The 14,810-nt window shown below is 42.5% G+C and overlaps 1 protein-coding gene across 1 annotated transcript in view; it reads right to left on the bottom strand.

Annotated features, from left to right (window-relative positions):
• The window catches only part of SEMA3A (semaphorin 3A), a 202,540-nt gene that overhangs the window by 18,116 nt on the left and 169,614 nt on the right, over positions 1-14,810 (bottom strand). The window contains exons 12-14 of the mRNA XM_062178316.1: positions 14,412-14,503; positions 6,079-6,120; positions 2,332-2,489 (exon numbers count right to left, since the gene is read on the bottom strand). Of these exons, the coding sequence (XP_062034300.1) occupies positions 2,332-2,489; positions 6,079-6,120; positions 14,412-14,503 (292 nt within the window). The remainder of the gene's footprint in view (positions 1-2,331; positions 2,490-6,078; positions 6,121-14,411; positions 14,504-14,810) is intronic.

Genomic DNA, 14,810 nt, shown 5'->3' with positions numbered 1-14,810 from the left:
CAGAAAATTCCCCTGGAGCTAAATGTTTTTAGGAAGCATAAAATCTTTATCTTAAATGATTTAATTTTATTGATATAAAGACTGCATATTGCTATTATTAAACTAGCCATGATTTCTTTAATTAATAGACAAATCTCCATTTTAAGTTTGTATTTTAAATTTACAATTCTAAGAAAATCACTGTATGTATGAAAGTAATAACAAACATGGTATCATCTTAATTCTGATTATTGGAGAATTACGAAAATTATAAAGATTTCTTTTGTGGGAAGAGTTAGTACTGCATTTACAATTAATAGTATTAATGTGGTACTGTGTTTTAGTTCCTATGGGCTTACTTTGTAGATAACTTAGCACTCCATCAAGGTGGTCTGAAGTATGCAGGCGCAAAATTTAAGTAGGCACTAGGGCGATTTCTTTCCCCTAATATTTTTCCAAACATGTAGAATGATTCAGATGTTGTAGCACATACCTCACTAGCCATGCAAAATTCACATCCATAGCTTCTTTGAATAGAACAGCTGTAATAACCAATAAACAAAACAACTTATATTGCCCCTAGAATGCAGTGTCTTGGTAATGCTGGTTTCTGTTTTGGTTCATTAGGATGCTGTGTCTGCTGTGAATCTTCAGGACCCTGCCAACCAGACCCATGCGTCACTCAGAAAGGTATCCATGAGTGAGTGGTAGAGGGGATGCTGAGACGGCGACGTGGTCAAATGAAGGAAGTGGTTTTATTCCTTAAAGCTGGAGTGGAGGGATGAGAACAGTTGCCTAGCAATTCCAGGATAGTCACCTGGGAGAAAGAAGTTATTCTGCTCTATTTCAGAATAAGGTGTCTCTAGCAATGATAATGTGCTGTATATTAAACAAGAAAAAAAGAGCTAGGGGTAGGAGTGTGGGGCTGTGTAAGGATGCACTTTGGGATGCCTGCACCCATACTAGAGTTCCAGGCTTCGATCCCAGGTCTGCTCTTAACTCAGCTTCCGTTCATGTAGAGGCTGCAGGTGATGGCCACGCACGCAAGTCCCTGTGACCCACAGGGGGACCTGCACTGTGCTCCAGGCTCCTGGCTTTGACCTGGCTGTTGCTGGCATTTGGGGAACAAATCAGTGGATGGAAACTCTCCACGTATTTCTGTCTTTGCCTCTCTCTGTCACACTGCCTTCCCAACAAATGGAAATAAATAAATACAGCTTTTAAAAATGCTAAAAGGAAGGGTTTTGAATGATTTTACATGGAGAAATGACAAGTGTTCGAGGAGACAGATACATTTACTCTGATCTGAGCATCACACGTGTACAGAGATCACAACATGGGGCTTCCTAAAGGCAGGCAACTTGTCAGTAAAAAATCAAATTGAAATTGAAGAATAACAATAAATCAATGAATCAGGAAAAAATGGTAATAAATAAATAAATAGATTAGGGGAAAAAACCCTACAACAACAGAAGGAAAAAAAAGCATGAAACTCTGAAGAATTGCTTTCTAAAAGTTATATATGAAACAAAACTGATAAGGGCAAAGAAAGTTGTGTTTGATTATGTCGACCATTTAAAAATAATAATAAAGAATGATAACTTAATTATAATTTTATATATTACATATTTATATTAATCTTCAAGTTTTGGGATGTGTCTAGGATTTTTCTGTACCATAACTGCTTGTCATGAAAATAACATAATAATAAATGTCAAATGTCTGTTCCTAATGATTCAATCTCACACACAGTAATTTATATAGTTACATTTTACCTAAATGTATTGGTGCAGGTAACTTTCTAGGTGTATCTTAGTAAATTTTATTCAAGAATGTGAATTTTGAAAACTAGAAAAAATCTTGGCTTCGTATAACTGTGTCCTTGCGAATTCCTTGACGCTAAAGGTAAGTCAACTCCTTTCTCTGAGAGCTCTCTGCGCATCCAGAGACACAGGTGGCCTGGGGACCATGAAAGACAAACAAGAAGTGGAAGAAGAAGAGCACTTTTGGACAAAGGGGCGTTTTGGGGAAAAGGCACAGGAGGTCGACTGAGAGTCCGACTCTGGCCCTGAGCTCCTGCTGTCCAAGGAACCCGCACAGCTGCCACTCCCAAGCGCACCTGCCTGGGATCTCAGCGTTCCCTCTGTGGTCCACGAAACCACGGTGCTCAGGGTGCAGCTCCCGCCTGTCCCGCTGCGGTCCATTTTTCTGATCGTTCTCACCATTTTCAGGAAAGGAACTTAGAGACAAGACCACCGCCCCCTCGCCTGGGCCCCCCAACCCCCCGCATTCACAGACGGCAGGTGCAGAAGCGGCCCCCCGCGTGGCGCGCGGCCGTCCCCGCGTCCCTACCTCTTGGCCGTGGGGAAGTAGCGCGAGCAGGAGGAGCCGTCCCAGGCGCAGTAGGGGTCGCGGGCCAGGCAGCACTCGGCGCAGGCCTTGCCGTAGATGTCACAACGGTGCAGGGGCAGCTGCGCCACACCTGCCGCAGAACCCACGTACAGCTGTTGCTGTGGAGACAGGGCACCTGTCAGCTTTTCAACAGAGGGGACCAGCGCGGGGGCGCATTTAGGGAACTCAAGAACAGACGCTGATCGGGGCAGGTGCACCTCTGGAGTCCTGCTGGGCTGAGGCTCAGGTCCTGGGTGGTGACCTGGGCCCGCCTAGGTCAGGGAGACAGGTGGAGTTCTGGTGTTGCCCCTCCACAGAGGACCGGTCGGCTCAACACCGACGACCGTCCTGCCTGGCCCCAGCTCCAGGAAGATTATTTTAAGTAAGACCACTGAGGGCTTCTCACTCACAAGATCACCAGAGAGGAGACTCAAGAACACGTGGTGCAGTTGGCGAAAGCAAGAACTGAGGTTTGGAGGCAAAAGCACCAGGGTGGGCGGCCAGGCCTGGCCAGACCCCATCTCTGTGTGACCGTGGGCCAGGCACAGACTCTGTGTGGGAGCTACCTTCCTTCTCCACATGAATCTTGTGCATCGCGCCTCCCGGTACAAATTCTACAATGCCATATTTGCACACAGATTTCGTGTTATCGAGGAGGCAGAAAAGGGAAGATGAAAACAGGAAAGGCTCCCCAGGAGCCTCTACTCAGGACTCCGCACCGCTTTAAACTGTCTTTAGCATACCAGCTGCAAACTAAACACAAAATAAAATAAACGTAACATGTTGCGATTTCTCTACATTTGTTGTAGTTGGGAGCACAGCTCACTTTATCTTGCACCAGAGAGTTAGACAATTACGGTAAGCCTAATACTGAAACACAGTACACAAGGAAAAGACCTTCCAAGTGTAGATCAGTTGCTATGCTAGCTAGAGGGAAGTGGGTCTCGGGGTGCCAGCGGACAATGAGGTGCTCGTTCAGTATTACAGATGGTCTAAGGGGGACAGTGCCAGAATTAAGACTGCGTTTCCAAGTTGCATTACCAGAGACTTCTTTATGAACCACACATATAAATACACAGAGAAGCTGAATATTGATGTACTTAATAGAATCTAAGAAGTTACCAAGGTTATAGTGAGTGTTTCTGGAGAACCGGTTGTATGTTTAAAGCTAACCAGCTTACTTACATATTTGTACAATAAAGGGAAATAAGAGGGGGAAAGTAATTGTAATAAAAATTAAACCACTAGGGAAGCATTTATCCCGGTAAATATCGCTATGACATTCCACTGAATAGAGAAAATAAGGTTATTATTATTACGATATTACTAGATTCTCAGTCTTTTCCTATATTTAACTTTATTGTTATTTTGAAAAGTGCTTTAGATCGGGGCAGGTTAAGCAACGGTGATTGACGTACTTGGGAGGAAAACGTGAAGTCAGGTTAACCTTTCCCCCAGCCTCCGTCTCTTTCTGCTAACACCCTCCTTTTTTGTTTTTTCTAAATGAACTTAGATGGAAGTGGAGCAATTTCAATATGATTAAATACATTCTATTTTAACAACACTGGAATTGGTTAGGATATTGTAGCAATAACCAGAAGTGAGTGTGGACTTGCCAGCTCCTATACTGTAATTGTAATTTAAAAACCTGACCAAATGGGTCATACAATCAAATGTCTCTTACATTTCACCAAGAACTTTTAAGAACCAAGCACAAAGTTCACATTAAAATATTTTAAAGTATGAGTGTATGACATTTAACCAGCAAAAGAGTTTTCTAGGTAGACTAGAAAATCAAAAATATGGCAACTGAATTATTGTAATGAAAGACCTAAAGTGTAATAAAATGTCAAAAATAAAGTATAAATCAATGTCGTTTTCATTTAGGCATAATTCTTCCGGATGATTAATAATGTGCAAAAATAATTATGCTATCCAAATGAAATATAGGGGAGTCTTGCAGGCACCACTGAGCATAATCCAGCCCCTAGCAAGAAACCTGATGTGCTTTTAATGCCCAATTTAACATCACCACGGCTCTCTCACTGTTCTCCTTAACAAGTTGTGGACCATGAGCAGGAGATGAGTCCATTTATCCAGAAAATTGGCTGCAACACGACTTGGTCCCCCTTGGAACTACTGAGTCTCTTCTTAAACTGGAGTTGTATGTGAATGAAGTCAGACTTCCAGTAACAGCAAAGGGGGGCGGGGACACTTCCCTTTACCACAGTCATTTAAGTTGCTAGCCTATTTTTGTTTGTTCTTGGGCGAAAGCTTACATCAGCAGCAGTCCTCTAGGTAACTTTAAAACCTTCAACACCAGTGGAATGCTATAGAAAACTGGACATGAGGGCAATGCAATGACGTTTGATTATGAGGCCTCGCAGAGAGTGAATACAAAATTAGAAAAAAAAAACATTACAGGAAAGAATATCCCAGTTTAGTTTCCATCCTGGAAATCCCCGGATTTCCTTGCCACCATCTGACAATTTTTAGATTACCAGAACAGGTGAAGACATACTTATGCAGGGTAAGATAACAGTCAGTAGTATCTGCACTTGGACTTGCCCTAAATATCTTGGAGATTATCAACCTATTTTCATACGTCTGTGTGGAAAGGACCCAGACTTAATTTTCTTGGCACAGTCATTTAGCTTCTTGTTCAAGTGTTCAGTCTTGGTCAGAGCTCAAACACACGAACGGTTCAGGAACGTTAGTGAAATGATTCCCACAGTGACAATTTTGTGTGCATAGTTTTACTGTAGTCATGGGGAGCGCCTCACTTCTTTCTGGCTTTTTATACTAAGTTAAAGAATTAATTTCAACTCAATAGTCAAGCTTTTTTTTTTTTTTAAGTTTCCATTGATACACTGGATTAAAAGACAAGGTAGCATCTATGAGGAAAAAGTTACCTATCAGAAGTTAAAACTGTATTTGTTTTGTTCATATCATTTAGTATTTACAAGTCATTTTTTTTTCTTAAGTGTCTTGCCAAAGAATTCATTCGATATGAATGGAAGGACTGTTACAATGCTGCCATTCATCTTCAAATTCACAGTTTTAGAATTTCCCTGGCTGTGACCATTTTTCTGGTTTCCTTTCATATTTAGCCACATTTAAAGTCACATTTGATTCCTCTGTCACACAATTCTACTTTTCATGAAAAAAGTCAAATAAACTTTCAAGTCAAAATCCTCCAAAGATATAGCCAGGACATAATTTTATTACCTTATACAATGCTTTCTGTTTATGTACACACAAAGCAAAGTTAAATTATAAACTTACTTATATTCTGAAATATCCACCAATGTTATTTTTTAAATACACACACACACAAACTATGAGGGTCCTTCAAAAATTCATGGTAAATGGAATGAAAAGATAATGTCATGTTTGAAGCTCCCTGATATACTCAGAAAAGAGGGAAATGATTCTTGAGTAAAGAACAAATTATAATGACCAAGAAAGAACTACTATAAATTAAAATTTATAACAAATCATGATGCAGGAAATATGTTTCTAAAACATAGAACACGGGGACAATGAAAACTATCTTCGGTATTCATTCGACTCGTTTATGTAAGAAGAGTATTTCTTTCCCCTCGGGTCTTGTTCTTGCCCAGTTGCTAGCGGATCTGTAAATCTGATGGCTAATCATACAGAGCCCATTACATGCAGGATATTGACTGTAATAATTGGTGATAGTACCTGTTTAGTGGAGAGCTCCATCACTGAAATAGTAGTTGGTTCCTGAAGAAGAAAAATAAATATGTGAAGCACTGGTCCAACGAGAACACTTAGTCATTAGTTAAGAACACATGGTATTGACATAAGCTTTTAGAGAGATGATTGCAAAATAACAGGGCAATGGGACACACGGAAGGACACTGCATAGAAGAAGAAGGTGTGTCAGCATCACCCAGCCAAAGCCTGGGAGGAGCAACCTTGCAGTTGACCAAGTCGAGTTTATGGCCTTCAATAAGGAAAAGAATGGGACAGGTGAGTAAGGGGTTGTTGGGAAGAACTTCCGTTTGGGGCTTGTGTTGGGTGATTGAAGAAGGATTGAGAGATGTAGGGCTTTGCTCTACTTTGCACGCTGTCCAAAAGCAGGGGGTACTTCCACGATGAGGTTTCTTCACAAACCATTTAGAAGGAGGGAAACACAGGGAGGCTGAAGCTGTGACTGCTCCAGAAGCTGCGATCACTTACATTAGGCGGGATTGGGGAGCGTTTGGTCATTTTGCGGTTTGGACAATGTTCATGCTTCTGTCTGTGTTCAGACATGATCAAGGAACGGTCTTACTTTTATCTTGGTTCGTCACAGTGTTGGAGTGTCCCTCTCTGGTGCTGGTGTTCTGTGAAAATGTTTATGTTCTACGGTGAAACATTGTGGCAAGCTGAAAGTGGTAGGTCAGCTCACCCCAGCCCCGAGGAGAGCGGACCCCATTAGGCCAGCTCCCAGCTGGCAAGGACTGCGAGAGCTCAGTTGGGATGAGATGCCTCTGTTTCTATTAAAGTGACTGTTTAATGTGCGAAGACCCACGCTTCAGGTCTTAGCCAGAGAACGTAATCTTCCATGTCCATCAAAGGCTAACCGAGAGGAGGCAGAAGAGCTAGGGAAGCAACCACCCAATGCAGTTCGTTCATCGTGCAAACTGGGGCTGACCACGAGCACGTGAAGACTTGCATACATAAATCCTGCTCTTTGACAAATACAGACCGGCGAAAGTCTACACGCCTGAACACACAAGCTTGCATCCTTTTACGTTCCCTCGCATTGAATTGGGCTCCATCCTATCTTTCTGCCACGACAAAAGGATGCTAGAAGACTGCTGTGGGGGCTGTCGGGGGAGCCGATGCGAGGGAGGCTGAGTGGGCAGAGTGATTTTTCTAAGACCTCCCGGTGGAGCTGACCGACGCTGAGCCCCGAAGGAATTACACAGAGCTGGCCTCTGGAGCCAAACCGAATCAGCCGGATCCATCCTGGCCAGACAAGCACTGCCAGGCAAGGTCTGGAACCTCTTTGTAATCCAGCTTCCTCATTTTCAAGGTACAAGTAAGGTGCCTTCCTAATAGGGTCGTTGAAAAGATTAAATGAGTTTATACAAGTATACATAAAACACTTAATCTGGTTCTCCCTCTCTCTCTCTCTGTCTCTCTCTCTCTCTCTCTCTCACACACACACACACAAATACAGGAGTACTTAAAAAAATGTATGAAGAAATTAAAAGGTACAACCATGTTGGTGTGAGAAAGTTGGCATCATGCACAGTATTTCTAAAAGATGCATGTCAATGGACTTTTTGAAGGCAAGTGTGTGTGCACGTGGGTGTGTCTTATCTTGCCGCCACAGCCCACGGCAGCCTGAGGCAGGAGCTTGTTTTCGGGAACTGAGCAGGAGTGAGGGTGAGACGAAGGCAGAAAAGTCAACAAAAGCACATGTTATGTGAGTCACTGCTGAGGGAAAAATCCAAGCCTCACACACAGCAACCCTCACAACTGTTCAGTGAGCTGTGCACTGAGAAAAGTGGACTGGGCACTGCTGGGGCGCTCAGTGCTCCCCAAGCCCAGCTGTGCCCCTTTTGCCCCCATCCTGCAGGCAGGGAGGCTGGGGGCAGAAGGTGGAGGGCTCATGGCAGGAGTCAGAGGTCCCCTCAGTTTGGGACAGAGGTCTGGGCTGTGCATTCCTGCCGTATCCCGAGCAGCCAGGAGTTACAGGTTCTCCGTGTATGTTTGTGAAGTGAATGAATGAGTGATGGATGCCTTCTCTCTGCTTCCTCTTTCTGCTGTCTCCTCAACCTATTCCATCACGCTCTTGGAGTCGCCCAAGATGCAGGTGCCCAACGTAACACCCAGTGTTCCCTGTGTCCTTGGAGCTTGGCTGGAATTCCTTCAACCATCATCTGATGCTCTAATTGCATTCTTGTCCATCTCTTTTCTAAGGCACCCTGGCCCTCGGTCCATGACGTGTCCTCTAGGGAGAGCAATCTCCTTCCCCAGAAGAGAAATCACACTGAAGCCTACGCTGGGGGAGGCGTCTCTGCCCCTCACGGCGATAGCGTGGGGCGCCATTGACCTCTTGTTTCTTCTGGACTACTTCTGCTACCCAATCCCATCATGCCTTGGGAGTCTTGACTATTTCTCATCCTCCAGGCGTCCCTGGTAGGTCTGACTTCCCTGGCCAGCTCCTTTCCCTGCTGTCTGCCTTTGCTGGCAAGCTCATCAACGCATGTGCATTAACCCCTGTTATGCCGCAGGACTGCAAACCTCCACCGCAGTCCCCATGACCGAGCTGGGAACAGCATTTCCTCAACAGATGGAAGGCAAACTACCCGGGACGCAAACAAGACCCCTGAATGAGGGAATGCATCCATTGTATGGGGTTGTTCAGAGATTTCCCATAGTTGTCCATCTTTATAGCTTCAGTGAATGAGATGAATTTTTATATGTAATTTTCTATGGGAATTAACGACCATACGACAAGTAGGATGACAGTGGTGTCTTCCTGTTTTATGCGTGCAGAGCTGCCATGTTTAAAGGGGACACGTTATCAAAGCTACTCAGCTTGAAAGGTAAGGGTGGAGATTTTACTTAGGTTTGTAGAATGACTCAGTGAGCCACAGAGGTTTCAAAGTTCGGAATACTTTCTTTTCTTTTCTTTTTTTTTTTTTTTTGACAGGCAGAGTGGACAGTGAGAGAGAGAGACAGAGAGAAACGTTTTCCTTTTCCATTGGTTCACCCTCCAATGGCCGCTGTGGCCGGTGCACCGTGCTGATCCGAAGCCAGGAGCCAGGTGCTTCTCCTGGTCTCCCATGCGGGTGCAGGGCCCAAGCACTTGGGCCATCCTCCACTGCACTCCTGGGCCACAGCAGAGAGCTGGCCTGGAAGAGGGGCAACCGGGACAGAATCCGGCGCCCCAACCGGGACTAGAACCCGGGGTGGGGTGCTGGCGCCGTAGGCGGAGGATTAGCCTAGTGAGCTGCGGCGCTGGCCTGGAATACTTTCTAGGCAACTTCTTCCAGGCTCTGTGGTTCTGTCCAGAGCGAATTTCATGCAGCTTTTCATGAAGTAAAATTGTACAGTAGGAGCCAGGAAACTGCTTCGGAGGCAGAGAACTGCTCCCAGCGCGTGTAAGTGAAGTGCCAGCCAGCTACGTTCACATTCCTTAACAGATGAACCCGATTAATATTCATCTATTTCATCTTCATTGACAAAACAAAACCCAAATATTTATAAGGCAGAAGAAAAGGAATGATTTCCTATACAAAGTGTAAAACACAAAACAAACCCCAATGCCCGCCAGAGCCATTGTGTCACGTTATAAATTCAACATGTTTACATTAAAATCCCAGAATTCCTTAATTAAAGGAACCTTATTTATTATTTAGACCAGGAAATTAATAACAGTTTGGAATAACATGTGGTATATACTGCCTGTGGTTGAATTTTAATAGATAATATATTAAGATGACATGCATTTAAATAAGCTATATTTTTTTCCCAGAGAAACAGCCAGTGGTGAGTATGACTTCCATTTAAAACAGATGTAGCTTCATAAGCATTTTTTTCATGAAGCTGGTTTCAATTGCAAATTTAATTGGTGTTCGAGTGAAAATGAAATTAAAAACCTTGCATCTTTTCAAGATTGTCTATGATTCTAATTTACTATATTTTTCCAGATATTTTAATCTAGGCCTTATTAAACTTTTGCACTTGCAAAGCTTTTGAACCTGCTGATCTCAAGGGATTCTGACACAGCCCACTGGATGCTAACCACATGGATGCTCCCTCAGAATGAGTTAATAGACTGGGTTTTGGAAAGCATCAATTATGTTTTACATTTGAATGAAAATTAAACTCCCTCATTTGTTTGCTCAGCTGTTCGTGGAATATTGCATAAATTGGGTTCAAAATGCTTGCGTTATTGATGTAACCGCCTTGCAATCCTTTGCAGTCAATGAGACTATAAATAAAGCCTGTTGTCCTGAGTGCACTGCAATTTGATGTAACACTTGGCTGTTTACTCAAAAGCAAAGCCCTCTCAGCTGTCCTGGGAAGAAAATGCAGCACTGACCGGATAAGGTAAAAACCGGCGTGTGCCAGCTTTACATCTTCTGAAAAGCTTCCCAAACTAAGGTATAGATACGGAGTACTCAAGCATTTCCAGTAAGACTAGCATTTGTGTCATTAGTCAATGATAACTCCAATGTACTAGCAAGCTTAACTGACGACGAACGCTTTAAAGCGAATGTTCAGAATTGTAATCTTCCTCCGATGAAGACACCGAGGCCCAGCTGACCTTAGTGAACAAAAGTTTTCAGCAGCACACGGTAAATCTGACCCAAATCCAGATTTACAAGTGCAAGCCGGATCCAGAATTAGGCTTACAGCATTTCAATGCCAATTTGAATATTAAATGGCAAATTGAAGTCTAGTTTCTAGGGGCCCATAATATCTTTGTCAATTCTGATTCACTTCTTCTTCCCCATTAAGAACTTTACTCTAAAATGGAAAATTTTTATCACCAAGGATTATTTTTCTTCCTGTTCTCTGGTTGGGATTTGATTTCTCCCAGAATGAAAGTATCTTGGATGTTACTGAAACCACTGGAATGTTCAATGACTAGCCCGGGTGTTTCCCCAGAACCAACCTCAGGATGGCAGTGGGCATGAGACTGTTTTTAATTCAGTAACTTATATGAGATTTTATTATTCAGTGTATTGAAGGCGCATAGTGAACACAGTCTCACGGAAATGATAATATCACGAAATTAACTGGTTGGTTCACATGAAATGCCTTTTGAAAAAAAAAATCAGGAAGATCACATACTATTGTGACCCTAAACGTGTACCTTGTCTATTTATCCTGGCATCTAGCTTCATGCTCAGGTGGACACTCTTTAATTACATTTTATTTTAATGGAATGGCTTACCAGATTCAAGTTACAAACATAGAAACCATTGCCTTTCTCTGCTGTTTCACTCTATCTGACTGTATCACTTTAATGTGTTGTGGGATTTCCCTCCTTACCACTGCAAAGTTAAACAAAGTCTGACAGTGAAGTATTCCAATTGCTACACCACAATATATGTATGAACTTTGCCTGATAGAATAGAATGTTGAAAGTAAATATTTCTCTAAACTCTGCCCAAATATGTTTTGTCTACTTGAGTGCCAGAGAAGTAATAACGAAAATAATGCATAACAGAGGCCATGGGGAGAACGGAACACTTGTCTATGGCAGGAGATGGACTCCATGTTACTAACAATCTGTTTGTAAAATTTTTATTCATAAACAATCCATCAGATGCCAGCAAAATGTTGTCTGCTTATACTCAGTTGTTAGGGACTGATAACCTTTCTCATGGTATCTTGAACGCCACACCAATGTCAACCTGTGGGGTTCACGCTGAGGAGTCGCCTGTGTATTTCTCTGGAAACTGCAAAATGCAAACAGAATGTTGAATACTTGTGCTTGCAAATTGACCAGCTTCCACATCTCCTGATTTAGTTAAAAGTCGTTTAACAGGACAATGTAAATTAATATCTTTTTACATTGACATTTTTTCCTAATGTACAAAAGAATATAGATGAGATGTAAAATACAAACTTAAAACCTTAGAATATGAAGACTACAGTATGACTGTAAATTATGTGTGGTCTCATTCCCAGGAAAGGAGAAAAAACAATTTTAAGATGTCATCACGTGACTTAAGGCAATTTCACAAAATAACACTTAAGAGCAGGTGTGATAAAGACGTCCTTGAAACTAAGACATATACCATCGCGAGCCTGCAGGCTGTATGAGGCCAGGGTCCATGTTTATACCACTCATCCCTGTAACCCCTCAACTTAGTACTGTGCTGGGGCCATGTTAGGCATGTATATATATTTATTTTCTACCGGATTCATACATGAACCCTGTTTGAGTCATGTACGATGACCAAGGGCAAATATGCAACAGAACCATGACAAATAGCACAGGTAGCAGTCTGGAGAGAATTAAACTCCCACAGTGACAGAAGAACTGTGGCACTGCACCTGTGACAGAGGGGCCTCGTGAGCCTCTGGACGGCTACAGCCTGCAGAGGTGCGTTCCGTGAGAGTGGCGTGCAGGACGGCAGGACGACGGCTGCTCTCACTGGCTCTCCGTCCTTGTGTTTGGCACTCGCTTTACCCACCTCTTACTCTTGCTGGGTCACCTTCCTCATGCTCTAAGCACGGTGTCCTTGAGGAAGGCCGTCCACTCCTCACTTCCTCATACTTCATCTATTCATTAATCCGGATTCATTCACTCGTTTAATAAATGTGGGTTGAGAAGGTACCTCGGGCTCTGGAGGCCCAACAATGAACACAAGTCGGCAATTTATACACCGACCGCTCAGTGCCCATAATTTGTTTGGGAAATCTAAATGGGCCCTATAGTGGCTAGCGCAGTCCATTTGGATAATTGTGTTTCTTTAATTTGTAGAATAAAGTATCAATGTATTTGTTCACCGAGATAATTTATGGGGCTTGGTAAATGATAGGAATTAGTGAACACTCTATACCAGACACAAATAAAATAAGGCCTACTGCCAGACCTGAAAAACTGTGATAGAATAATAATGATTTTTTTTTTTTATTTGAAAGACTGAAACCAAGACTTGGTAGAAAAGGCTATTGGAACACAGCTGAACTGAAGCAGTAAAATCACATTAGCAATCACACGTCTGTGATTCTCCTTGGTGCTCTGCAGCTGGCGTCTCCAGGCCTCCATCCCGCTGTGATGGAGGCGGCATTCTCAGTGTTTTCTGGACGGGGACACTCAGAAGGAAGTGCCAAGTGTTCTGGACAGAACTGTCCACTCTTTATGCTAGAACACAGTGCAGCTGGTTATTACCAGAGGTCTTGTGTCTGGGTCACAACCTGCCAGTGACACGTTTCAGGGCTCATCATCATTCCACCTGAATAGCCACAAATTAGGAGCTTGCCTATGCCATTTAAAGCAAGAGCCTATTCTGGGCCAGACATACGGGCCGAGAGAGTCTTGGGAAGCCTTTGCTTCCCATTAAATATTGACTCAACTGAAAACTTGAATCCTGTTCTTCATTTTGCAGATAAACTGAGACATGTGTAGGCTAAATGAAATCACTTGAAGTTGTGAGATTAGCTCCAGTGTTTTCTCATTTTTCTGTTCGTGCACTTCTAATTCGAGTTCATTTTGTGGTATAAATGTCTCGATGTAGCTTTGCTCTATTCTTGTATCAGAAATTAAAATCATATCTTTTATAGCTATCCGACTTCCTGTCATATCTCATAAATAGTTTATGTCTAGGCGTGCTACACCTGTGCCATTCCTGCTAAGCCAGCCTCCCACAGGTGCAGGGGCATAGTGGATGTGTTATACTTCTTCAAATCCCTACTTTTCCCTCACCCCAGGTCCGGCTGCTGCTACCCCCAACCCCTCTAACCCTCCAGAAACACACCTGGGCCATCTATGCCTCGGGACAAAGGGACAAATAGCTGTATGCCTCTAACTTTTGTAGGCTAGGAATCTGTAAAAATTTGCTACCGGCGATAGGGAAACCTGAAACTTTTAACAAACGATTTCCTTAAGAATATAGGATAAGAAAAATTAATGAGTAAGTTATAAAATGATTGAAAGGCCTTCATTGCTGTTATTCTGAATGTGTTTCCCAGAATATTTTCATGGAAGTTACACAGCAACACAGCTAAACCGTAACATGTGAAAGATTTTTAGGAGCAGGGAGGAGTCTACTCAGTGAGGTAACTTACATAAATAATATAAAATGTAAATCATATATATTTTATCATTGAGAAAACAAAATATGAGCCAGGAATATATTTCTTTACCTCTTTAGGCTTAACTAGCATTGAAAGTTTCAAGGTTTATTTTGACTAGTGTCTGGCTTTCTAATTGACAAGCTAATTAGAAGGGTATGCTACACTACTTGTCCATACCAAGTTCAGTGTGCAGCTGTCCTGGGAGAAAGACGTACTACCCAACCTGTTGACATTTGAAATTAAGCAGCACTCACCCGAAAAACTGTCATTTCTTCCAGCAGAACTTCTTCTAAATCATGCCAGGTCTCTTTAGGAATTGAAACTACTTTCAGCACAGTCCCAACATCTTAGAAAGAAAAAGAGAAGACCACAGCTTAAACAGAACCGAACAGAATTCAGTGTTAATGGATGGAATCAGTATTTGTCCAAAAAAGAACATTTTGATTTCAGTTTTCTTTTGGTGTGTTTTGTCCAAAATACTGGCAAAATATAAATTCTGACATACATTCCTGCAGTTAGACAAACTTGAAAGTCTCCAAATATAAAACATTGAATTTAAAAAACATGAATTTTGAATACGATTTTATCCTGAAGTAGTAAATTTTTTTTAAAAACTTGCAGAATCACTACAATGATTTGGCTAGTTTGGATCA

This window comes from Lepus europaeus, chromosome 20 (genome assembly GCF_033115175.1).
Source record: "Lepus europaeus isolate LE1 chromosome 20, mLepTim1.pri, whole genome shotgun sequence".
Classification (NCBI taxonomy): Eukaryota; Metazoa; Chordata; class Mammalia; order Lagomorpha; family Leporidae; genus Lepus; species Lepus europaeus.
Note: the sequence above shows the minus strand (reverse complement) of the source record. Positions and strands in the feature narration are given on the sequence as shown.